The 24,745-nt window shown below is 43.6% G+C and overlaps 2 protein-coding genes across 5 annotated transcripts in view; one reads left to right on the top strand and one right to left on the bottom strand.

The window, feature by feature from the left end:
• Nucleotides 1-9,183, top strand: part of SPATA1 (spermatogenesis associated 1) — a 33,646-nt gene extending 24,463 nt beyond the window's left edge. Inside the window, exons 11-13 of the mRNA XM_075003268.1 lie at nucleotides 1,876-2,054; nucleotides 2,649-2,747; nucleotides 9,056-9,183. Coding sequence (XP_074859369.1) covers nucleotides 1,876-2,054; nucleotides 2,649-2,747; nucleotides 9,056-9,160 — 383 coding nt within the window. The 3' untranslated portion in view covers nucleotides 9,161-9,183. The remainder of the gene's footprint in view (nucleotides 1-1,875; nucleotides 2,055-2,648; nucleotides 2,748-9,055) is intronic.
• Nucleotides 1-24,745, bottom strand: part of CTBS (chitobiase) — a 39,849-nt gene that overhangs the window by 14,548 nt on the left and 556 nt on the right. Inside the window, exons 2-8 of one of the 4 annotated variants that reach the window (XM_075003364.1) lie at nucleotides 23,653-23,791; nucleotides 21,961-22,169; nucleotides 20,734-20,905; nucleotides 17,598-17,695; nucleotides 15,477-15,638; nucleotides 14,139-14,331; nucleotides 9,227-12,230 (exon numbers count right to left, since the gene is read on the bottom strand). In XM_075003364.1, coding sequence (XP_074859465.1) covers nucleotides 14,146-14,331; nucleotides 15,477-15,638; nucleotides 17,598-17,695; nucleotides 20,734-20,905; nucleotides 21,961-22,169; nucleotides 23,653-23,791 — 966 coding nt within the window. In that variant the 3' untranslated portion in view covers nucleotides 9,227-12,230; nucleotides 14,139-14,145. Of the gene's footprint in view, nucleotides 1-9,226; nucleotides 12,231-13,226; nucleotides 14,332-15,476; nucleotides 15,639-17,597; nucleotides 17,696-20,733; nucleotides 20,906-21,960; nucleotides 22,170-23,652; nucleotides 23,792-24,745 lie in introns of those variants that run through there. The other 3 variants (XM_075003365.1, XM_075003366.1, XM_075003363.1) reach the window with 3 other exon arrangements.

Below are 24,745 nucleotides of genomic sequence, written 5' to 3' on the forward strand. Positions count from 1 at the left end.
AGGTGTGTCTAGGCACTTAAGAGACTGACAAAACACTATTGGGCAAAAGCTCCAATCCCAGCCAGATGAACAGAGCACATGCAGCTCACAGGCTGCTAGATTCACAGAGGAACATGAATGTGGCAATGGTCAGCATCAACCCCTCCCCACCTAACTTGTAGGTGTCTAGAATATCAATGGGATTCGCAAAGCCTGAATGAGGCATCCAGGCTCCCTGTTTAATGAATGGGGCTCGAGAGGCACTTTCAAATGGGATTCACAAAGGCCAAGATGCTGGGGATGCCCTACCTAAGCTAGCCAATGAGAACTGCCAAGACGCATGTACATACTAAGCTCCGTTTCTCTCAGGGAGTTTCATGCAGACTTCAGGGAAGCACTTCCATCAGCTCGGAATTCTTGGGTGCAAGCCCCTTTTGGCAGTAGATTACCTGGGCAATGGGAAACCCCCTTCCTCAGTTCAAGTCCCCCTCCAACTACCTGTTGGAGGAGGTGACCTCTACATGGCTAGAGACTATACTGACATGGGGTTTTCTCAGCCCCTCTTATGGAAATATTCCACTATAGAAAATAATAAAAGTGTCATTGGAAAAGAAAGTATGAGAATGACACTTGTGGCCAGTGCATTTATCAAGGACATGGGAAGCCCAAAATCCAGTTCCTGTGCTGCAGTGTAACAGGCAGGTCTCCCCACCTCTCTACCCCAACACACACACCAAAATATTCTATATCCCACCTCAGGTACTCACCGAGAAGTAGGAGACATGTTCAAAGCCCTTTGTCTGCTCGGGTAGAAGGGTTGCTTGGGGTATCTCCCACAATCCAGGTGAGTACCTGGGCAAAAGGTTTTGTGGGAGGGGGTTTCTCCTTCCCCAGACAATTTGTTTGATCTGGTTGTGGGGTCCCAGTTTGATAAGTGACCCCTCAACCCACTTACTGGATTGGCCCTACAGTGAGTTAGAAGAAGAAACCCGTCCTTCCCCCAATTCAGGCAGCACACTGGCATTTTAGGCATCTCGCTGTGTAGAGTGTGGGCTGTTAGGGACCTTATATTACAAAAAATTAGATGCCAAATACGTTTAGGTAATTTAAGAATTTGACACTGGCTGAGCAGTGGAGCCTGATTCTGGGACTTAGGCACTTAAGTCCTTTTGAGACTCTGGCCTCCAGAGGAATACATGTAGACAACACATCTCAAAGACCCACAGTTACTCTAAAATAAGTCAGGTTTGCAGAAAGATTTCTCTGAATCATCTGCAGGACAGGAGCTGCTGCTGCAGGGTTAGGGATGAGAGGACATTCTCCAGACAATTCCCTTCTTCTTTCCCCCACCCTCCCTTTTGCACCTGACTGGGAGTGGAGCTGCAGAACTGGGACAGAGGGTGCAGCTGGTGGTGGCAGTCAGTGACTCCCTTCACTGCAGCATGTTGCACCCACTGAATCAGAAGGCTACATCCACCCCTAAGTTCTACTGAAGAAAACTCAACCTCCGGAGTTCCTCAGGCTTCCGTAATGAATGCTCCTAGTTCTCCTTCTCAGTTGCTCTGGCTCTTCTGTATAGCTTAATCACATGGTGCTGCAAAGCTGCACAAGACTGAGCACTGGTCCCACAGCATTCCTGCTGGAGCTTCAGTCAAATCTCAGAGGATAGAGCTAGCCTTTAATTTTAGTTGGGTGGGATCGGGCTAATCCTGGTATGACTGTATGGCTAATATTTAGTTTGGATCAACATTCATTGATTTTTAAAAATGCTACATTTTTCATACCTGCATAAACCACTTTGAAATTGAAGCATACTATGTGCCGTTCATCATTACTCCTGATGTACTGTATGTTAACCTGATCAAGAACAAGCCGAGCTGTTGTTGTCCTGTATAGCTCGTGATACATGGAAAAAGAAATACTTTGAAACTAAGAAAGCTACAGCTTTGCTGGAGGATATTTTAAATAAACTGCGACAAGATTTAGAGCTTTACTACCAAAAGTTACTGTTGCAGCTGGAAGCCAGAGAGGTCAGGAAACGACCAAACAATTTAACACACATTGCAAACACCAAGGTAATATCATTTGTTCATATTTGTCAATTCCTTTTTCTTGTTCTATGAAATTTGGCATCAAGAAAAGACTAGCACAGATGTCCCCTTCAGCTTCTCTTACTTCAAGAAAACCATGCTTATTTCCAGCAGCTAAGGATCTGTCCCATTATTTTGAAAACTCTAATCTTACTGTCATTACAACTAAACCATTTAATTTTTGAAACACTCAGTTTAATTCTCACTCTTCATGAATATGGCAGATCACCATCAGTGTCCTAGCTTTCTATGGGTGAGAATGAGGCATTCATATTTTTAAAAGGATAGACAGGTCCCATTGTGGAGACCAGTGGCAGAAGAATTTGCTCCTTTCCAGATCCCAGAATAACAGGAATTGGGAAAAATGTGGGTTCACCCTGCCTATATGAAAAGCTGTTGCAGGGAGCAGCCCTCCTTTGAAGAGAAGATTGCGAGGGTGAAGTTGACTATAGCAGGCTTGGAAGAAGAGTTTTGAGGATTATTGGCCTATGAGGGAAAATTATAGTCAATAACTACAATGATAAGAAAAATATATGGTATAGCTGAGCTGTATAAAAGCTTTTTGTTTATTCCCCATAGAACACCACAATCATCCAAATTGCAACAGTGCAGCACGACATTGATCAACTGAAGAGAAAGCTGGATAATACAAAAATGAAACTCGTAACAGAAATCAAGGTAACCTGCATTTATTTTAACCAGCCAGGAACTTAAACAAATAAAGATGTTCTTTTGCATAACAATCTAGAGCCACAAAATATTGGAAGAGATACGATGTTAAAGTTTTCTTTCTTAGTTAGCTTTCATTTGAGCAAAAGTGAAAAACGGGATTTACTCCATAACATCATGTAGTAAGAAGCAGCATTCAGTGTTTATATCTTCTATGAACTGCGTAAACCAAAGCCTTGTCTACACCATAAACCAGTGGTGCCCAATCGTAATTCAAGAATCACCCAGTGGTTGTCATCCTTCCGTGGTCATCACAGCCCCTCCCCGACCCCGCTCTAAATAAATGCCATCCCCTTCCCACAGAGCCAGGATCCCCCACACCCTGCCTCTAAATAAATGTTCTCCCCCAGAACCAGGGACTCCCAGCCCCACTCCACCACTCTAACAATGCCCTCGCCGAGAGACAGGCACCCCCACCTTCCCCCCACCCCCCCGCCCCTGCAAACAATGCTGGTGACGCACCAGAGGCGATGCCGGGGCCTGTGCCACAGCTACATAAGCCAGGTCGGAGCTGGAGCCATGCCAGCACCTGACCCACAGCTGCTGCCACGATGCACTTGTCCCACCAAGTGGTGGGACAATGCACGGAGTGGGTGGAGGACACTCCACGTGTACGGCTCCAAGGAGCTGCATTTAAAGGCTCCAAGAGCCGCATATGGCTCCAGAGCCTGGAATGCCACCCCACAGTGTCCCGTTTGCCATATATGGCGAATGGCAAACATATTGGGGGGCCACAGCCATAAACTATACTAAAAGGCAGCTTTGGCTGACAAAACATTAGAGGTGTAAAAACTACAGTACTACTTTAGTTGGCAAAACTCTCCTGCTTTACCAGTAGAATAATACCACCTTTATGAAAGATGTAGAGCTTTCTTGTGGCAAAGTTAAAGCCCCTGTGTAGATGCTGCCAATCTTTAGCTCTCCATAATTGGCCTCCCCCAGTATCCCACAATGCCTGCAAGAACTTTTCTGCTCACCATTTGGGCCTCAGCTGTCCTGCATTCCAATTCCAAAAGCATGCGACTCCTCCCCTTTCAAAGCGCTAGGAAAATTCTGACAGCTGAGCATGCTGCTCTATGCTGGCAGCAAAACACAAAACCTTACTGTGGAATCCTGCTCTCAACAGCATTGAGTGCCAATTTTCTAATCCCTAAAAACCACACACACACACACACTTTCCCCAGAGGCCCTGCCCTGTTCTTGGAGCAAGGGCCAGAAAATTCATGGTACAGCAGGGTGGGGCGTAGAGGGGTCCCCACAAACATGGGCTAAGGAAGGCCCAGTGTAGGGGGCCCAGTCTCAGGTGGGGGAGGGGGGAAGAGAGGGTCAGTCTCTAGAGCTCTAAGCTGCAGGGGGAGGGGTACAAAAATAGGGGCACAGCACAGTGGGGAGTGTTTATCCAAGGTTGGGCACAGTCCCATGGGCAAGGGGCTAGTTTGAGGAAGTCAGGGTGCAGCAGGAGGTGTAAGTCAATGCCAGGGGTGCGGGGCTAGTCCCTGGAGGCAGTGCTTGGGGTGCAGCAGTTGGAATACAACAGGGGGTGGGGGTCAGTTCCTGGTGTGAGAGGCTGGGGTAGGGAAATTGGAGCAGAGATGGGAGGGCTAGTTCCTAGCACGGTGGGCCTGTGGTAGGGAACTGGGTTACAGAAGGGCAAGGGAGTCCCCAGAAACAGAGGTCAGGGTATGGAAATCAGGTCACCATAAGCAGGTGTGGAAGGCGGGGGATTGGTTCCTGTTGCAAGGTGCTGGAAAAGTGACACATGCATATGGACGGGGATCTCTGCAGTGAGGGGCCAGGGTAGGGAAATGGGGGAACAGCAAGATGGGGGAACAATTCCTGAAGCCATTATTCATGGTGGGGAAATTGAGGCACATCCTGGGGGAGGGGTCAGACCTGGTACAGGGGAAGTCATTGCAGGGGCAGAAAAATCAGGTCCTAGCAGGGGATGCCTGGAGTGAGAAGTGGGGTGGCACGCAGTGGAGTAAGTCCAGTCCAGAGATGGATCAGTCGCTCCAGTGATGAGAACACGGGCAATAGGTGCCGCACAACCGCTGGGACAACATGAGACGCTGCCCCCCCACCCACTCCCAGGTTCACAGCATTTACAGTTTTCCTGAGCACCAAGCAGGGGGTAGGGCAGAGCTTTCTGCGGGCTGGATCTGGTCCCAGGCCTTATTTTGCCCGACCTTTGTCCAATGGATGGACACACAGCCCAGGGTGTGGACGTTGGGGCACAGCACAGCACAGCAGGGGTGGGTTCCCCAGAACGAGGGCTTGGGTACAAAAATTGTGGCCCACTGTGTGTGGGAGGGGGCAGTTCCTGGAGAAGGTGCCAGGACAGTTAAGGCACAGTAGGTTGCAGGGGAGGGGTGTCCCAGAACAAGGTGCTGGAGGTGGGGAATCAGGAGGCAGCTAAGAGGGGCTGGTCAAAGGCTGGTGGTCCCAGTCCTTGGAGCCATTGGCTAGGGTGGGGAAATCAGGACACCATGGTGCGCGGTACTCTGGGGGCAATCTCTGAAGCAAGGGGACCAGGAAAATCTGGGCAACACAAGCCAGGAGACCACAAACCAAAGGGCTGTGATGAGGCAAGCAGGGCAGTGATGGGGGTCAGTTCATGCAGTGAGGGGCCAGGGAAATTCAGGAACAGCCTGGTGGGGAAGTCTGTCTCTTGAGAGCAGGCAGGGAAAATCAGGGGAGAGTGGGGCATGGAAGGGCGGGCAGGCAGGCATGTACATTTACACCCACGCTGGGATTCCACCTTAAAGCCCAGTCAGAGAGCCAGCCTGTTCTCTCTCTGTGTGTCATGGTGGGCTGGGGTCAGAGGGGAGCAGAGTTGCAGGCTCCAGCAATAGCTGCAGCTCTTCCCGCCACCCAGGTTGAAGCAGCTGGTTACTGCAGATAACGGAACTTCTAGTACCCAGTTCCCAATGCTGCCAGTTTCCCTTTTCAGCAGGATATTGTGGTTGAAAAACTGCACCTGCTGTCTGGCACTAGGAACACAGCTGCAGGCAGCCTGCCACTGCAGAAGACTGCTGGGCTGTGCAGAGCTGTGAAAGGGTGTGGAGTGATCCCTGCCCCACCCCTGCCTGCAGCCTGGTTGTTGTAGAATTTACAACCGTGATCTGAACTGACAACATGCCCCCCTCCCGCCCCCCAAACACACACACCCTCCTCCACCAAATACAGTGTCTCTCTCATGTACACCCTCCCTCATCACACCCGGTCTCTGTCACTCTCCCATCACACACACATTCCCTGTGACACACAATGCTTCCCACATCTGGTAGGATGCCTACAGAACTATGGGATTGAGAAGCCTCTAGCAGGTTGTGCTGTACTTGCCCCATGACATACTGCAAACTCATCCCAAATAACCTTGCAGCCAATTGGATAGTGGGACAAATACCCACAGTGCATTGCTCACTGCATAGAGGCAAGGAAGACCAACACAGACAGCATAGCATATGGATAATTTCATTAAAGCAGCGGCTGGCTGTTGGCATAACTTTGGTCAACAAAACTTTGACACTGCCGTGTTAGTCTGAGCAAGCTTCACAAACATCTCTTCATTACAATTCCCATTTTACATGAAATAACTGGAAACACACGAGTGACCCATCCAACATCACACAGCAAGCCACTCACGGAGTTCAAACTAAGGCCAAAAACTCTGGTGCAGCCACAAAGCCCAGAGCACAACTTGGAACCGCTGAGAGGTACAGTAGACGCCCTTACACCCTCTGCGTAACTCAAATTTAACCCAAGTCAGGGGAAGCCGGGGAGAAGCCACACCACCATGGCTGTCTGCCCCTCACAGCTCCCCAGCTTGGGGAGCCTGGCAGGCAGAAAGCTGCTGCAGCACAGCTTCTCTCCAGCTGGGGAAAGCAGGGGAGAAGCCCCACCACAGGGACTGTCTGCTCATCAGTGGAGCTGAGGGCTGGGGTGCTTTCAATTTGCACTTAACTCACGTTAACTTGAGTTAACGTGAGTTAAGCAAACTGAAATCATGCATACCAGGGAATTACTGTACAAAAGATGGCTTTAAGTTCCCATGAAATGGAAGACAATGTTTGCCTTGAATCTAATGTTACCCCTTTCAGTGGCCAAATGAAAGCACTTCCATGGGTTTTCAACAGGGACCAAGATCTGCTTCCCTAACATTGCCCATTAAAATGGGAGGGGGAAAAAATATCACTGAATAAAACAATACTGGCTCAGTTGGTATTTTCTTACCCCATCCCCTTCTGAGAACAGGAGGGCAGCACAGAAGCCCAGCTGTAGTGAAGGTCAGGAGGTGAGGAAGAAAGGAAGCAGTGTAAGAGCACAAGAGCTCCATCAGAAGGCCCTAACCTACAGGGTCAGCAAACCCCAGCATGGGAGCCAAGAGTGGCACATGAGCCAATTTGCACTGGCACAGAAGGTGGGAGCTGAGCTCCACCCTTCCTCCCCCATGCAGCCAGGCACTTGCTCAAAGCCCTGCTGCCTGTGGAGTAACAGAAGACCAGCTACTTCTACCAACCACCACCTAAGCGGTAAAGCTCTGCATCTTAATGCATTTATTAATGAAGCTGTTTCAAGTAGGACTATTAGTGACTTCCAAAAGTATCACCAGCACTTGGGCCATCCAGAGGTCAAAAGATCAAATTTTGGCGCACTGCCCCAAAAAGGTTACTGATCCCTGCCAAAGTCTTTTGCACATCTCCCATGTTCAAAAGGGTTCATGGGCCTAATCCCATTTTCATTCCATAAGGGCAACTGCCACAGCCTCCATCCTGCCCTGACACAGCAGTTGAACAAACTCCCTGTGGAAGAAAGCTGCCATAGCAGACAATATAAGTCATAGTTTGGGGACTCATATTATGACATAGAGCCTTTCAGAAGTGTGTGATTAAAAAAGGTGAGTAGAGCGATAGGGAAGGCAATTAATTAAAAGGACCACACCAGCCCAAGAGTTGTAAAGAACCAGCAGCCTTAGAAGCACACAATAGAAAATCTTTAAATAAAACACACCAATGGCTACTGCTCATCATTGAAAGAAAGAGGGTGCAGAGGTGAAATAAGCATCCAGTATAGTAACTGCACATCTAAATCAATGACACAAAGCATTTTGCAAGCACAAAGCAAAAGGGGATCCAAGAACTTCCTCAAAATGTATCAAAAGAGCAAGTAAATTTGAGTGTTAGGAAAAACAAGCTCAAAATACAGCCCTGGTATGGTAAATTCATTATCCAGTCTCCTTTGTAAGATACCAGCTGCAGAAAGTGAAAGAAAATTATCTAATTTAACTATTGAAGATACATCCTTAATGTTGAGTCATATCTGTAAGAGACTGATTGTACAGCACTATCTCCAGATCAGAAGTGGGTCTGCCCTACGAAAGCTCATTAAAAGACTAACAAAATAAATTTACTAGATAGAGTGCTGCATGACTGTTTTTTGTTTTGTTAGGGTATAGACTAACACAGCTACCTCTCTGTTACTAGACTGACAGAAGTAAATTCAAAAATTTTAAACCACCACAGGGTAAACAATGTATTGGCATCCTCAAAGGCTATTATTGATGGAGTAGGCAATAATAGAGATGAGCTAGAGGGCAATAGAATCAGGGAGCAGCAAACAATATTTACAAAGAAATAGGGAAAAAAAAACTAGGATCAAGGAAATCAGATCTGAGCTGAAGATAAAGGACAAGGAAAACCCAGGATCATTTTATTGTCTGAAAAGTCATTTTATTCACAGACCGAGTCTACTCTAGAAAACTTCAATACACTATACTTTTTTTTCCACTTTAGCTTGGAGCCAGATTTTAATTTTAGTTACCGCAGAGTGAATTCAGACTATGACAATGAAATCAATGGATTATTTTAGTTGCAACAGTATAAGACTTTGCCTCTTTCTCATCATCTGCAACGTGGGAGACAATTCTGTGCATGGCTAGCAAAAAGACTAGAACATTTATTTCTAGAAGAGAAATAGTGTCAGTTATGCAAAATAATCCTGACATTGTCAGTTGTTAGTCAGTCCTTATTCAAGAGAACCCCTAGCTGATGTTGATAGGAGTAAGGATTTTAGAATTTGACTTCTAATGATGACACAAAGGAAACATGCAGAATGAAGGGTTAAAACCAATTAGAATCAAAGGGTTCTGAAGATGAAAAGCACATTCTATATCCACTTAACACCCAATAAAATTAAATCTTAACTATACTATATCTGCAGCTTCATAATCTCTCAAATAATCAGTGTTTCTTTTGCAGATGAGAAAACAGGCAGTCTCTGATTTACGAGCACTGAGAGCAGAGCTGACACAGAAGAAAATTCATTCATCTTTAATACTCCAGTCTGAAACGCCAAAATTTTAGAAACATCACATTATTTAGGATTATGTAAAATATTTATACTATATTTAAACACCCCTGTATTTGTTTCTATGTTCCTACCCTTCATTGAAACAGATTTTTCAACATGTAAGATAGCAAAATTGTACGTTAATTTTAAATGCCCTAAGATTTTTGTAACTAATTCAATTATACTTATAAAGCATACGTTTTAACCTATTTTAGATTAAAAACTAATCAAAGTAAAGAAATTGCATTAAAAATGTTCAAATAGTGACTTACTGAAACATGTCAATTTTATGTAATGAAGATCAAAGTGCAATCATAATTTGAAGTATATTCATAATTGTAAATAAAAAAATGTAAGTTAGGGTGTTGGGAGTTTTTTTTGTTTGGAGTCACATCTGGCTCAGTTTAATAAATAAAACAGCAGTTTTTACAGGCCCAGGGCAGCAAAATATGGTTTCAGATATCCCCTTCATTATGCTTTGAAATCCAAGAATTGTAAACATAGCTCTCTCTAAATTATCACATCACTTGTTATTCTACCAATACATAAAACAGGGAAGAACACCAGAAAATGTAAATTTGCTTCCTGTTTTGTAGTTTCTCTCATTCAGTATAGATGCACTGATGACAGTCAAGTGCTCTTGTCCGAGTCATGAGGTTGTAAATATGATCAATGTTTGATTTACATGAACAACAATGTCAAGCACATAGTATTTATTAACCAGATTCAGAGTGGAGGTAACAGGCATACTCCTGTGTGGAATATCAGATCTCTGGAAGAGAAAAATAGTACCCTTTCCATATTAACTTTCTCCATTCTGTCCTGCTTTCTCCCACAGTTCCAAAGGGTATTATATATACTAAGCAATAAGATGCACAAGATTAAATTGAAGTGGCTACAAAACTGACAAGATACACTAATATTTCAAGTGACAGAAACAGACAGCATATTGGTACTAGTATGTGAAAGTTCTTGTGAACCAAACAAACCCTCTGACTCCAATGTTAGCCTTTAAATCCTTCCATAAAGCCTACTCAACAAAATGAGCCAAACAACCACCCCCATGCTCCATTTCAAGACTGGACCCCCAAAGGCTATGAATCTGAACTCTTATTCTCTTGGAGCAGTTTAGGATTTCAAACTCCAGATGGAAGGGGCTGTCTCTTTTCTTTTTACACAGCATGAATCCCACTAACAGTACTTAATAAATAAGAGCAGGGAACGGGTAGTCTGGGCTTCTGGGTCTATGCTTTGCAGTTAATGATACAAAAACACTTGACATTGTAAATAGATCACCTAATATTCTAGTTGATGAATCAGACTCAAATGTTTAATTTTTGAAGTTTTAATAAAAGTTGGTAAATAAAGCGCACACAGCAGCAAATAATCTCTCCAATGATAGAGATTCCACAGCCACCCTAGGCAATTTACTCCAGTGTTTAACCACCCTGACAGTTTAGAAGTTTTTTCTAATGTCCAAACTAAACCTCCCTTATTGCAATTGAAAGCCCATTGAGAGTTTTCCTAATATACTTCTGCAGCAAGCAATCCACACAAATCCATTTGAGCTAAACTGTATTCAGCAGTAGTTGTACACACCCCCAGCAGTGGCCAGTTACCCTAACAGAAAAGTTCTCTGACACTATGTAAAGTACTTTTCAATTAGCAGAGAAACTACAGAAGAGCCTGAGAGTTATGAACTGACCAGTCAACCACACAACCAGGCAGCAGAAAAAACAAAACAAAAAAAACCCTTGAGAAATAATGGACACTGTCTGCCAGCCCCACTTCACCTCCCCTAAATAAATGCTCACCAGAGCCACCACTGGGACTGGAGAAGCTGCCAGAATGGCTAGGGCCACCGGGGCTGGAGGGGCCAGGGGGATGGGGGCCTGCGGTGGGGTACAGGAGCTCTCCTCCACCAGCCCCATGTGCATGGAGATTGTTGGTACCTGTCCATCGCCGCCTGCAATGGCACTAGGCTGCAGCCCGCTGGCATGCTAGGGGTGGCCATGCTCTACCTTTCTGCTGGGGCTGGGGGACCTACAGCGCTGAGAGCTGCAAGGAGCCAGGCCGGCATTCAGGTCCTCTCCTAATAATTAGGAGGGGGAGATGGAGGTATGAGGGGAAGAATGGTGCAGGATGGGGGAAGGGAAGAGGCCAGGCACAGAACAAGAGTGAGTGATGGGCTAGGAAGGTCACTGCATCATTATACAGTATAACCATTCAAATATAAACAGACTTTCGGCATTAAACAGACACCCCTTTCCCCATTAGTCTGTTAAATTGAGGGTTTACTGTACTTTTTAAAATAACTGATGTGACATGGTAAGGGAACCATTTCTCCGTTTTATATGAATTGAGATGGTTCATAAATGCATTTTTCTTCTGAATAATAACGTTTCAAGCTCTATTAAGTCCATAGTTGTAGTTTTGAAAGAACAGTTGTAACATTTTGTTCAGAATTACAAATATGTCAGTATTACAGACAGACAACTTTCATTCCTGAGGCTCTGTCATCCTACTGCAATATCAGTTAAAAGTTGTTGTATAGACGAGGCCTAACCAGACAATGCTCGGTACTGGGGAATGTCAGACTTCTACTAATTATTTCAGAGTGTCCACAGACTCCGTAGGATATCAACATTTACAAAATAACAGTATATCAGCTTCAGTAAATGTGTGTGTAGTCCCACTGACTTTAATGGGTCTGCTCACAGCGTACAAAATTAAACACTTGCATAAGTGTTTCCCAGCTACGGACGTATCTTTGCAACACATACACTATACAGGTTGTACCTCTGAAAACTGGGATTTTCTGGTCTGGCAACACCCATGGTCCAGCAGAAACAGAAGATCCTGGATTAAAGAACCCCAGGCTGGAGCTCATGGCAGCAGGCTGGCATCCAGCAGCCTAGCCAGGGTGAGAGCTTACAACCAACAGCAGTGGGGCTGGTGGCAGGATCTGCAGCAGGAAGCATTGAGGCTGGGGCTGGTAGTAGGGTGGCTCGCCAAGACCAGAATCAGGATGGAGATGGGGGTCAGGTCCCCAGATGTGAGATCTGGGAGTTCCAACCTGTAGGACTAGAAAAGATTTTTTCTTTCATTGTTGTATTTAAAAAACCATACACAGGAGATTTGGATAATATCTCACTTTTACAATGTTATGGCACTGAGGCAGAATGGCCTCCCTCCAGACTCAAGAGCAAGGGAGCACTGCACTCAGTCCTCTGGTCCATCGAACTGTTCAGGGTGGCTGCTGTGGGACCGACACTCTGGGGGACCCTACAGCAACTGTCCCAACCATCCTATGGATGGGATGATCCCCCATATTGAGTTTAGCCTGCAGGGCCCAGGGCAAGGGTCTGCAACCTGTGGCTCCAGAGCTGCATGAGGCTCTTTAAGGACTTCTTTGTGGCTCCCAGTGCTATAACTGCAAATTTAGGGGGGGCGGGGAAAAAGCCTCACATGCACACTTACAACCTTCCGATTGCTTTCGATAGCGAATGCCTAAAAGCCCACAAATGAACAACTCATATCTAAATAGCCAACGATATGTGATTTCAAAACATTGGATAAATCCCCCTTTAATATTTGTAGTCCACTGTGGGATATGATACTGTTTGTGTTTTGATCGTGTTGCTTATAAAGTCTTGATTTTGTAAAAGGAAAAGGTCTGAGGAATTCCTGCTGTGAAAGGCAACACACATTCTAAGAAAAAAAGGTGAAATTAAATGTGAAATAAAACTGGCATAATTAAAGTGGAGTTGCAATGGCTTCAAAAAAAAGAGGAAAATCAAAGACGAACACAGAATTTGAAACTGAATGGACCTAATCCTTCACATTTATATTGAGCTCATCTGGGCTCCCTTTATGTCTCATTTTCACTGAGAAATTTGCCAACAACAACAAAGCAACCTCAAGAGAACACATTAAAAAACCAGTGAACATCCCACAGTAAACATGTATTGCATTACAAATCACTGTGTGCGCTATTCTTAAAATGGGGGTTACCAAAAGTATGGTTTGACGTTATTTATTAGCGACCGTCTTGTATTCACATGCACTGCAGCTCTCGAGTTATTGATTTTTTTTTTTTTTTTTTTTTTAAAACTGAATTTGGAAAAAAAATTGCCTCTTATTATTTTGGTTGCCAACTCCTGCCTGGCCCCCAGAGGATTACATAGGGACCTGGTGCATGGGCAGCAGCAGGGTTGCCTCCTGGCACCCTCCACGGCGGCAGGAGCAATGGAAAGCCTGCTCCATTCCACCATCTCCCAGGCATGGTGCACCACTTCATGGCAGCAGCAGGAAGAAGAACATTGTGGGCTTGGTGGAGCAGATCACAGAAGGCTGGAAAGACCCACTCTGTTTCCTATGGCTCCTGCCACTCCAGTGAGTGCAGAGGGGCAAATTTAATTCTTGTTTCACAGGCATCAAATCTAAATGCTACATATAATTAAACGTTAACTAGTCAGTGTATTTAAGATATAAAGTTTATAGAATAAAAGAACAATAACTGATGGTAGCAGAGCATGTGTGTTCAACAGAACACCTCCCTCTCCAATGCTCTTTTAAATGGCTCAACATACATTTGTTTAATATATTGTGCATGTCAGGTTAAAGACCTGATACCAGTTACAAGAGTTATGAAAATCCATTAACATTATTTTAACTGATTCTGGCTATTGTTCTCATCAGTGCTTTTTTGTTTATTAATAAAGAGGAGCCAGCACTCAACCAGATTTCCACACCCCATACAATCCTGCACCTGCGACTGCTGAGGTGCCAGTACTCAGTACCGGCAAGTACTGGCACAAAAAAGCATTGGTACAAACGTTATTTCTATTGTATGAAAATATTAGCCCAAGCTTAGACTGACAAGATAAGGTTTTGCTTGTAATCAGTGCATGCTTGCAAGAAGGCATAATATTATAACTGCCAATTAAATTTTCGACATTTTAACTCCAGAGGTAATATTCACAGTCTTACACATTTGCTATGGTCTCAAGGCTTGCCACATTGCTTCTGTCTGCTGCTCTGCTACGGGATTTCTGGAGTAGTCAAGACAATTTCCATTCCACATGCCAATACCCCTTAAACCACGTTTCGTTGTATACGCTGCCTTCAATGAAATGCTCTGCGGATTATCAAACCACACTTGATGAAAATGACCAAGAGAGTCCTATAAAAAGTGGATAGTACATTTGTGTTGGCATATATAAACACCATAGACAGAGATTAAATGCAATCAAGCAAACCTATAATTATAAATTAAGTAAAAGCTCAAACGAATACAATGTGTTCAGTGTTTCTTCTAGACTTACACATAAAGTATTCTGCAAACAAAATCTAAAATTCCTTTTCCAAAAGTGCAAGAAGTTTGTGAAAAGGCATTGTCATGTTTCTTAAAACCAAATAACCCACAACCACAGCTATTTTTCTCCTATAACACATAGGCAAACAAAGATCTATACTCTCCTATCAGTATGTTTCTCTGATCTCTAGACAAGCAACCATAAAGATATATAAATTAGTTTGGGTTAAATGAGTTGATCAGACCTGAGTTTGTATACAAAAGTTAATTTAAAAAGGTGATAATATCAAAGGCATGGGATAAGATTTTAATCAAGTTTACTCTAGTAAATGAAATTTGATCAGAGTATGTGCTTTCGTCTCTAGCAATAAATATTGATTTTTAAAAAGTTATTGAATTTTACCAATTAAAAATCCTATGTTGCTTTCAGATGGTGATTACTTTTAAGAACTTTCGGTCATCAGTGTATGAAAATTATACAAAATGTTAATACTAGGTAACTGACAGTATCTACAAAGGAACCATAAGAAACTTTCAGTGTTATCAATACATGCCAATAACATGGGGATTCAGTCTTCAACTGTACCCTGATGGAGTTTAGGCACAGTGAAGAGGAGAAGAGCTCGTGCCACCTAGCACCAGCAGCAGTTAAGAGCCACCGGAGCCTGTTTTAACTTACATCAGTAGAATAAGATTCCTCTGGGGCCTTGTGACAGGGAATAAGCATAGGGGAACTCTGTTCCACCAAGCCCTCTTCCCGGCATTACACACATTCTCTTCTCTCAATGTGGCGGTGACAGGTTAGAACCTGAGCCGACTCTGCTGCTTCTGCCAGCCTAATGTTAATGGAGGAGTTCCCCAGAACAAGTTAAACTGAAATCCACCCACCCTGCAACATACAAGCATCACAAAGTAGACTGATCACACCTGAGACTCTATCTTAACAAGAACAGAAACAGGATTAATGTACTTTTAGTCCACAGCTCATAAATGCTTGTCTAAAAACAGCTTACCTTATATTCTAAATAAGGAGCCTTCTGCTCCTCATCCCACAGGATTCCAGAAGCAGAACTATTCACCTGCTTCATTATTGATTTATAGGCAACTTGACGTCCTGCAGCATCACTGCACGGAGCTCCTCGAAAAGGAACAGGTGAGAGGGAGCAAACATGATCCTGTAAATAAAGGAGTTCTGGTTCATGTTACCTGGATGTATTAAACTATTCATAAGGGGTAAACCTGGGGAGAAAGCCGGAAAGATGCATCTGCCAAAAATAACTGAATACCCACACCAGATATGGATTACTATATATTTCAATAAAATGTAGGGAAAAAAAGTTCAAATTATTTAACTATAGTGAGTAACTGTCATCCTTTCATACCAATCTACTGTGGGAAATAAATACCTCTAATATTTACTTTACATTATTTGCATTACGGTAATAACTAATCAATACTTTGCATTTGTAGCCCCCTTGCCAATCTGGGGGACTCAGAGAAAGTTTCACAGAGGAAGAGCAGAGGCAGAGACTGGACCTTAAATTGAGGCTACTTGACTCACCTATGCTTGAACCCCAATGTCTAAAAGGGGCTGGTCCAAGAACCTGGCTGGCATACCTCGGCAATCATCTGCAGATCCCAGAGAGCCTTCATATGCCTGAACATGTCAGGCACCATGTGAGGAGGGAGAGAGCTGCTTACAAGAAGTCTTGAGGCTGCTGCTTCTGCCAACATGAGCAGTAGCTTGCAACCTGTGGCCCATAAGGATTCCATGTGCAGTCCATGTACCCCCTCTCTGTACCTATCAACCATGTTTCTTGCACACCAGGGGGGGCCTCCCTCACTCCTCACAGAGTTCCACTATACCTATCCCTGCTCCTCCCTCTCAGAACTCGAATGCCATGAATCAGATGATACATGCCATTCTGGAACTGCTGAGAGGGAGGACCAGGGTGGGATGTGCTTGGGAGTGAAGGCAGCGAAGAGGCCAAGGGCAGACCTGATATTGTAACATAAGAGGAAATGTATTTTTTTTTTTTTGGTACTTAAAGTTGACGACAGACCTACTACTATATGAATGATTAAAGCACTTCTACTTGGTTTTGACATATTCAGCATGCCATATATTAATGTCTTTAATCTTATTCTTGGAGTCATGAATAATGCATGATTGATTTCAATCTTGTGGCCCACTGAAATGAAAGATGGCCAGTCATGAGACCCACTCACTACCCTTGGTTGCCACTGCTGCTCAAGAGCGCATCTTCTCTGTAGTAAAAGGGAAAATGGCTATTTTAACTCTCCGTATTACAGGGTCAGATACTGACTCAGAGCTCCAAGCTCCGCAGCAGGGACCAACCCTATGATTCTCCGGCATCAGCAAGGACTGAAAGAAAGACGAACCCAAAAGTCAGGGCTCAAGACCACCAGGGGACTCCATTTAGCTGAAAGGAAGGGAGACCAGCCATTCACATCACATTCCCAGTCCTTCCATCCCGAAGGTAAGGCTCCTAGGGAGCACTGGGGAAGGTTAGGGGGAGGAGACCTGCATCATACTGGTTTAGTTTGTGGTCTTTTATTTGAAGGTGTTGGAGGGTTAGGGACTCATTTAACATCTCTGATTTCTTTGCCTGTTCCCTTCCTCTTCCTTTTAATTTACCTTTATCCTCTTCAGGAACAAACAATGTAATTCCTTGATTTATTGTACCCATCAATTATAATATCCTGGAGGCCATAGAGTAGATTACTGACTTGTGCACCTGCACATGAATGGAAGCACTAAAAACCCAGAGACCAACAGTCTTAAAGGGGGTCCACCAAATTTCAGCAGAGGGAGGAATAAGGGCTTCGCTATCTGAAGAAGAGATAAGAGAGCCTCAGAAAGAGGGGCTATATACTTTTATAGCTCATCTCATCCAAAGATTTCAAAACACTTTCCGGTGCCCAATTATCCATCATCTTAATTTTACAGAGGAGCAAAGGGACACTATTCTCTTCTGTTCCAGTCCTGTGCTCTTATCTTATAGACCACACTGTCTTTACACTTCTTGTTGTTTAAAAAAAACAAGAGTTACATAGCATATCATAGAAAAAAATATTTAAAAACAGTTATGATAGAACTGGCTTCATCTTACCTTAGACAAATTCTGACACACATAATCATAGCCATACCACGGAACACCCATCACAAGCTTCTTAGGCTCAATGCTAATATTAATGTAGCTGTCATATCCTAATTTGAAGGAAAATATAAAGTTACATGAATTTTTTTTTCTGCTGTATATATTTACTTAATAAGGCAATGTAGTTAACATGAATCTATATGGGCTTAAGTAAAACAGACCTTGTCAAACTAACTTGGTATCTTTTCCAAGATCACTAATGTGGTTGATAAAAGGTAACAGTGCTGCCACCAAGACTTCTGTAAATGTGTCACTCAATATATCACAAAATTTTGATTAAAAAACTAGAATGATATAAAATTAACAAGGCACGCATTAAATTGATTAAAACCTGGCTAGCTGATAAGTAATAAAATATAACTACATATGGGGAAATCACTGAATGGGCCTGTGTCCTGTGGAGTCATGCATGTTTCTTGGCCCGACACTGTTTAGAATTTTGACTGAGGAGCTGGAAGAAAACACACAGTCAATGATAAAGTTGGCAGATGGAACTAAAAGGAAAAAGACAGGTCACTGAGTGAGAGCAAGCTGGAACACTTAGTAAACTAGGTACAAGCAAACAATGCACATTTTAATACAGCTAGGAACAAATAATGCAGACCACACTTACAAGATGGACAACTCTATTCTGGGAAGCAGCGATTCTAAAAAAGACCGGAGGTGAATAGTGCATAATCAGCTCAACGTGATCTTCTAGTGTGACACTGTGGCCAAAAAGTTAATGTGATCCTAAGAGGCACAAACTGGAGAATCTCGAGCAGGAACAGAGATTACCTCTTTATTTGGAAATAGTAGGACTTCTGTGGTATTCAGTTCTAGAGCCAAAAATTGAGGAAGGATGTTGACAAATTTCAGAGGGTTTGGAAAATGATTAAAAATATACAGCGATAAACTTATAATGATAGTTTGGAGTTCAACCTATTTAGCTTAGCAAAGCAGGTCAAGCAGTGACTTGACAACAGTTCATAAATATCTCCATGTGGGAAAGTTATTTAATACAGTAAGGTCTCAGAGTACACAGACTCAGCGCCCCCAGCTCCGCTCACCACCTGCACGTAGCTCCTGTTCACTGCCCACCCCCGCACCTCTGGCTCTAGTTCACCACCCCTCAGGCACAGCTCTGGCTCAAACTCCCCAGCCCCAGTTCAACACCACTGCCAGCTCACCACCCGTACACAGCTCCAGCTCACCCCACACGCCCACGCCTGGCTCTGGCTTACCACCCCTCATGCACAGCTCCAGCTTACCCCGACCCTGGTTTAAGCCACCTGCCTGCCTCACACAGCTCCAGTTCAACCCCTGGCTCCAGTTCAACACACCTGCTGGCTCATAATCTGCACGTGGCTCTGATTCAAGACGCCCACCCTGCACGGCTCCAGTTCAAACCCCCTGCCAGCTCACCACCTGCGCATGCCTCTGGTTCCAGCTCAATCCTCCGCCCCCCACAGCCCAGCTCACCAGCCGAGCAGGGCTCCAACTCACCACCCAAGCGCAGCTCCAGCTCAACTCTACCCTCACCCACCTGCACCCCCAACCCACCACTAGGCATAGCCCCCAACCCTCCCCCACAAAGGCCCCAAGCCACCACTAGGCTTAACCCTCCCCAACTGCCCTCCTCTACCCCAGGGCTTACTTTTCTGCTGTTTCCCAAGCTGCAGAACATGTGTTCTGTCGGGGAAAAAACCGGAACCCTCGTGTACTCTGAGACCTTACTGTAATGGACTTTCAAATGAGCAGACAAAGGTACAAAATGATCCAACAACTGAAAGCTGAAGCCGACAAATTCAGACTACAAATAGGAATTAATCATTGGAACAGTTTACCAAGGACCTCCATGGCTGACAGTATTTAAATAAAATTATTTTTTCAGAGATATGTGCTGGTAATTATTTTGGAGAAGTTCTATAGCAGGTCATAAGGATCCATTCGTGCCTTAGAATATATGCCTAAGGCACATTTCTCAATACTAATGAAGCAAAGGTCAGCAGGGCAGCTCAGGTTCACCAACAGGGTGAAGGGAGGGAGCAATTACCTCGCAAGCCAGCGTTTCTTAAGGAGCTGGGGCTTCTGGCCAACACTGCAGCAGTGGCTGTGGCCAAGGACCTATCCCACCTTTGAATCACTCCCAGAGTGTGTGTTGGGTACTCTGTGAGGCTCTGAGAGCTGGCTACCCAACACCCAGCCATCTGTCCAAGGTCACCTTCTGGGAGTGCAGAGCCAGACCCCCCCACCACACCTTGCCACAGGGCCAGTGTCCCCACTGAGGCACATATTCAAAATACAAATATATTTATACCCTCTTACAAACTTAATTCCTTTGATATAATGTCCTATTACTGTTGGATTTACCATAGGATCACAAAACTTAAGTAACTGGTATTGTATTTTAGATATTTCTTCAAGTATTTAAAAAAATAAACCTCATGTACCAATTTTTTGCAAGATATTAAACAGTTACATGGAAGCCACCAGCTCACTTTCACAGTCATGCTTTCACAGGATACCCTGGCCAGCAAGGGAAAAAATGGAGGACATTTTGGTATATGCAGAAAGCTGCCAAAATTATTGAAATAAGAATTCTTATTTCAACAAAGTTCTGCATTATGCACAGAAAGGAAAAGTTTAACAGTAGAATAAGGCAGTTCAAGATGTTTAGGTAGCTGAAATTTCACCGCTCCAGGTCAGGTTTACAGACTGCATGAAACATTCCTGGCATATTTAAATAATTTTCAGTCAAGAAAGACGTTAAATAGGTACAGGTAGAGTTTTAGGTAGGTGCTAATTGTGCTCATTCAAATTCAACACCTTTCCATGAAACTGACACGTAGTGCCAGTGTCAAACAGCACATAACTGATCTAAGTCCATCCACTGTGCCAAAAAAAATCTAAGGTGTCTAGTCTCCCAATGTGAAAATATTTCTTAGTAGATTTTAATGGTACCGATGGCTCTAACAGAACATTATAGAATGCAATTCAAAGTCATTTAATATATGTTTTATATTTATAAAGAAAAAAAAGTATCACCTTCCAATCATTTATTTTAAAAGAGAAGCTGTGCCAGTTGGTAACACTGACTATTTCTCACCATGTAAGGTCTGAGTGTAAGGTGCATTAGCTCTTGCAATACATTCTTTCCAGATCTGACTCTGCTCATCATATGACATCACAAACAAGAAGTCACAAGCATCTGCAATCCCACTGTAGTTGTAGCATCTATTGTCTATGCATGCTGGAGACCAAGCCACATCAAAGGTCACCTAATCGAGAAAAGCACAACTTTGTATGTATCTAGTTGGGAATTTATATATTCTGTTGCTTTGCTGTTTTGTAAAGCAAAGTTATGCAAACCTTTAGGGGTTTTTTTCAAAACATTACATTATTTAAAATCCACTGGTTGTAAAAGAAGATATTCAGCTAAAACCCTGTAAAATAATGAAATACTTCTTAGTTGTCAGAGCAACTCGGCCTTTACAACTATAGTATTAATATTCATAAAGGGGGCACAGTCAAGACTGCAGGCCCAAAGCCTGATTCACCCTTTTTGTGTGTGTTGTCTGCAAAGTCTTGTGTGCATAATTTGCTACACCCAAAAACAGAATTACAACCTATAACCAACAGCAATCTGCAAACATGAAACACGATTAACCTACTATTAATATTTTAGCAATCTGATTACTAAAGATATAAAGATTTTCTAAGAGCATGCTAAACTAACCAGTATTTTCCATGTTTCCTTAAACCATACCAACAACAACAGATGAGTGATTTACTGCTCACAGCCACCACACCAAGGTGGTCTATAACATGGGTGTCCAACCTTTTGGCTTGCTTGGGCTGCGCTGAGCGAAGAGGAATTGTCTTGGGCCGCATATAATATATATTATATAGTTAATGTATATAAATCACATAACAATGTTAAAAGTTTACGATCTTGTGGGGCCGCATGCGGCCTGCGGGCTGGACACGCCTGGTCTATAACAAAAATAACTATCAATCCCAGTGAAATGGTCTCTGTTTCAATATTCCATAAAGAAACCCTTTTAAATTATTCTTAGGAGAAAAATAGAATATAGCTATTTGTAACTATTTGTATGGCACCTAGCTCTGTGATATACTTCTATAGAACTACTACTCCTAGACACTACAGTGATATAAATATGTATAATTAACAAAAAACACACACACACACTTGGGAAACAATGCCACTTGTTCAGAACTTTACAGACAAATGTTTCATACATATGGAATAAAAATTGCCAGGACTTCACAGAGTGAAAAATCTGTGATTTTATAAAATACATTTTGTTTTCACCTGGGATCCTGGAATTTGACTATGAAAAGCATCCGTAGTTTCTTTAACCAAAGCTGTTAATGCATAGTATTCAGGTGACCGCTCTTTAACTTCTTGTTCTATGTCTAGATTAATTCCATCCATATATTGCTTTTTGGCCAGGTCCACCTGTTGTATAATCCAGGCTGTTCTGTTAGCAGGGTCAACAATGTCTTTCACAGGTACATCTCCTAAACAAGAAATGTCAATAAACTTACCACTTATTGAATAATAGTAGATGTGGGAGCAAGTACTATTGTTGAATAGACTTCACCTCTGTGTTATATGTGGACTGTATAGTGGAAGCCAATTGAAGTGTGAGGTGGATTTTTTTTTTTTGTTTTGGTACAGTTTCCTTAGGAGATTTTACTATGTGTCATCTGAGATTATTCTTGAATTTTAGTTTGCAGTTTCATTCTACTACTCCTAATTATCCCTTCTTCAATCACTGTGACCAACTGTTCTGCCTTCCTGGAAGTGGACACTTTTGTGATATTTCTAGTCATTGTGACTCCTTCTTCTTATGTTGCTGTGTTCACAAATGAGGAGTTTCAAATAAAAATCCCAATATGGTCAGTATTTTCAGCCTCCGATGTATTACACTAATTTTTTTTTAAAACAATAATACTTTAAATGTACCTTCCTCCTAATATATATTTGGCATATTCCCATGCAAGAACCTCTAAGACTGAGTTATAGCTGCTTAATTCAATATTTATTTAAGTACTATATAAAATACACAGAGCACAGATCCAACATATGCCCTGCATACGCTATTTCTCCTACCACATCATCATCTCCATTCTTACATGGCCTCTACTGATCTCTTACACACTAGATCCCTTACTTCACTGCCACTGAAGTAGTTATTGCAGAAGGAATTGGAGTTTTGCCTTTAAAAAAAAAAAATTCTGGGTGGTAATGTTTTATGACCCTATGCAAAAGAGGATATACTATCCCCTTATAGTACAGGAGGGTCGCAACATTCAGGAGGATTTGGTGTTGAGAACTCTTGCGACTGTTTATTTTTCACAAATATGGAATACCTGCTGTGGCTTGGAACGAAACTCCCTGGGCCTGCTGCAGGTCCCCACCCCGGAGGCTCCCAGAGCTGCTCTCAGTGCTGTCCAGCAGTGCTCTCTCCTCATAGCCGCGGCTGGCCGGATTGGAACTCGGCGGGCTCGCAGGCTCCAGAGCCACAGGCAGCTATGGGCAGCAGCGGGGAGAAACAGAGCCCAGGAGCACGGCTGTGGGGATGGTCAGTGGCTGGGCTGTGCCTGCAGCTGGAGGTGGGGCCAGATGCTCTGCCGTACATAGGCCAGGCCATGTACATAGGCCAGGGTACCATGACCCTGCAGCCTGGCCTCGTCCACACCCTCCTCTGCTCCGCCTGCAGCCCCAGGGAGTGCAGGATGCCCAGGCCAGGGTGTATGTGCGGTGGGGGGGGAAATCTCTTGTTTCCACCCCCCACGGGTACCTGCAGCAGTAACCATGGCCAGAAGGCTGGGAGAACAGCTGCTCAGAAGCATGCTCTGCCCACCGAGTCAGGCACGGGAAAGAAAAACTGACTCCCCAAGCCACTCACAAATAATTGAATTTGCAATTGTTAAATTTGTGAATGTTGCAACCTTCCTGTAATACATAAAAACCCACATTTCTTTAACTGTAACCAACCTTTAAGTACTACCCTGGATCCTTTTGAATGAGCATAACACATTAGCTCAGGGTCATATTTTCCAAAAGTTGCCACAGTTGTAATCTGTGACCAATCATAGAACTTCCAAGCTTTTCCTCCAACATCAAATACAAACACCTGCAAAAGCAGAGCAAAAAGTTATTCAAACCACATCAATTGTCAAACACTCAAAATAGTTTAGTTTAAATTCGGCTGCATCATTCCTCTCTCTTACATCCCAAATACATTCTAGATCATTGTTTCCCAAACTTATATTACCTATGTACCCCTTTTGGTACTTAAGTCTTATCGCTGTATCCTCTCTCTCCCAGTGCCACCCTCAGTGCTCATCTCCTGATTTTTATTAATTTGTTTTCTACCACATACAACTTGAAACCCTTTTGTGTACCACTGGTGATATCCGTATTGCACTTTAGGAAGCACTGTTCTAGACAGAGTAAAAAAGTTACATTATTCATGCTTCTCAAAAGACAAATTGTCCTTTACAACTGCATTAGTGCCTGCCAAATTCAACAGACTGATCTCAAAACACAGACAAACTGGTGGGAGTTTTGACAGGATCCAATGCCAGTTTTCAGTAAGTCATACTAACCTAGTTCATTATTATTTTTTTTAATCAAACAGAAGCTACTAGACCAAATAAATCTGCCCTGTTTGATTAGAGCAACTGAAAGTTTGCTAATAAACTAATTCAGACTTACTTAAAACTTCAGTAAGGTGATCCTGCATTACAATTCATCTACTGAAGCCAACTCAGCCCATCCCAGCAGGAGGTTGAATAAATCATCTCTGCAATTTAGCAGAGACCAAGATTTGAGGATCAAACCCTCATCACATTTCAAAGTCTCACCACTAAGGGGAACACGACCAGAAAAATACGCTGGAGCCAAAAAAAAAAAAAGGAGCACCTCGTTAACCCCGAACCGTGAGTGACAAACACAACAAATCCGGTCCGTCCCCAGCCCCAGCCTTGGCTCTAGGGGAGTCACAGCTCGCACCTCCCTCCGCCTCCCCCTCGCTGGCGCTGCCGGGCTGCTGCAAAGACTCCCGGCCACAGCTGGCCGCTCACCA

The sequence above is a fragment of the Carettochelys insculpta genome, chromosome 9 (assembly GCF_033958435.1).
Source record: "Carettochelys insculpta isolate YL-2023 chromosome 9, ASM3395843v1, whole genome shotgun sequence".
Lineage (NCBI taxonomy): Eukaryota > Metazoa > Chordata > Testudines > Carettochelyidae > Carettochelys > Carettochelys insculpta.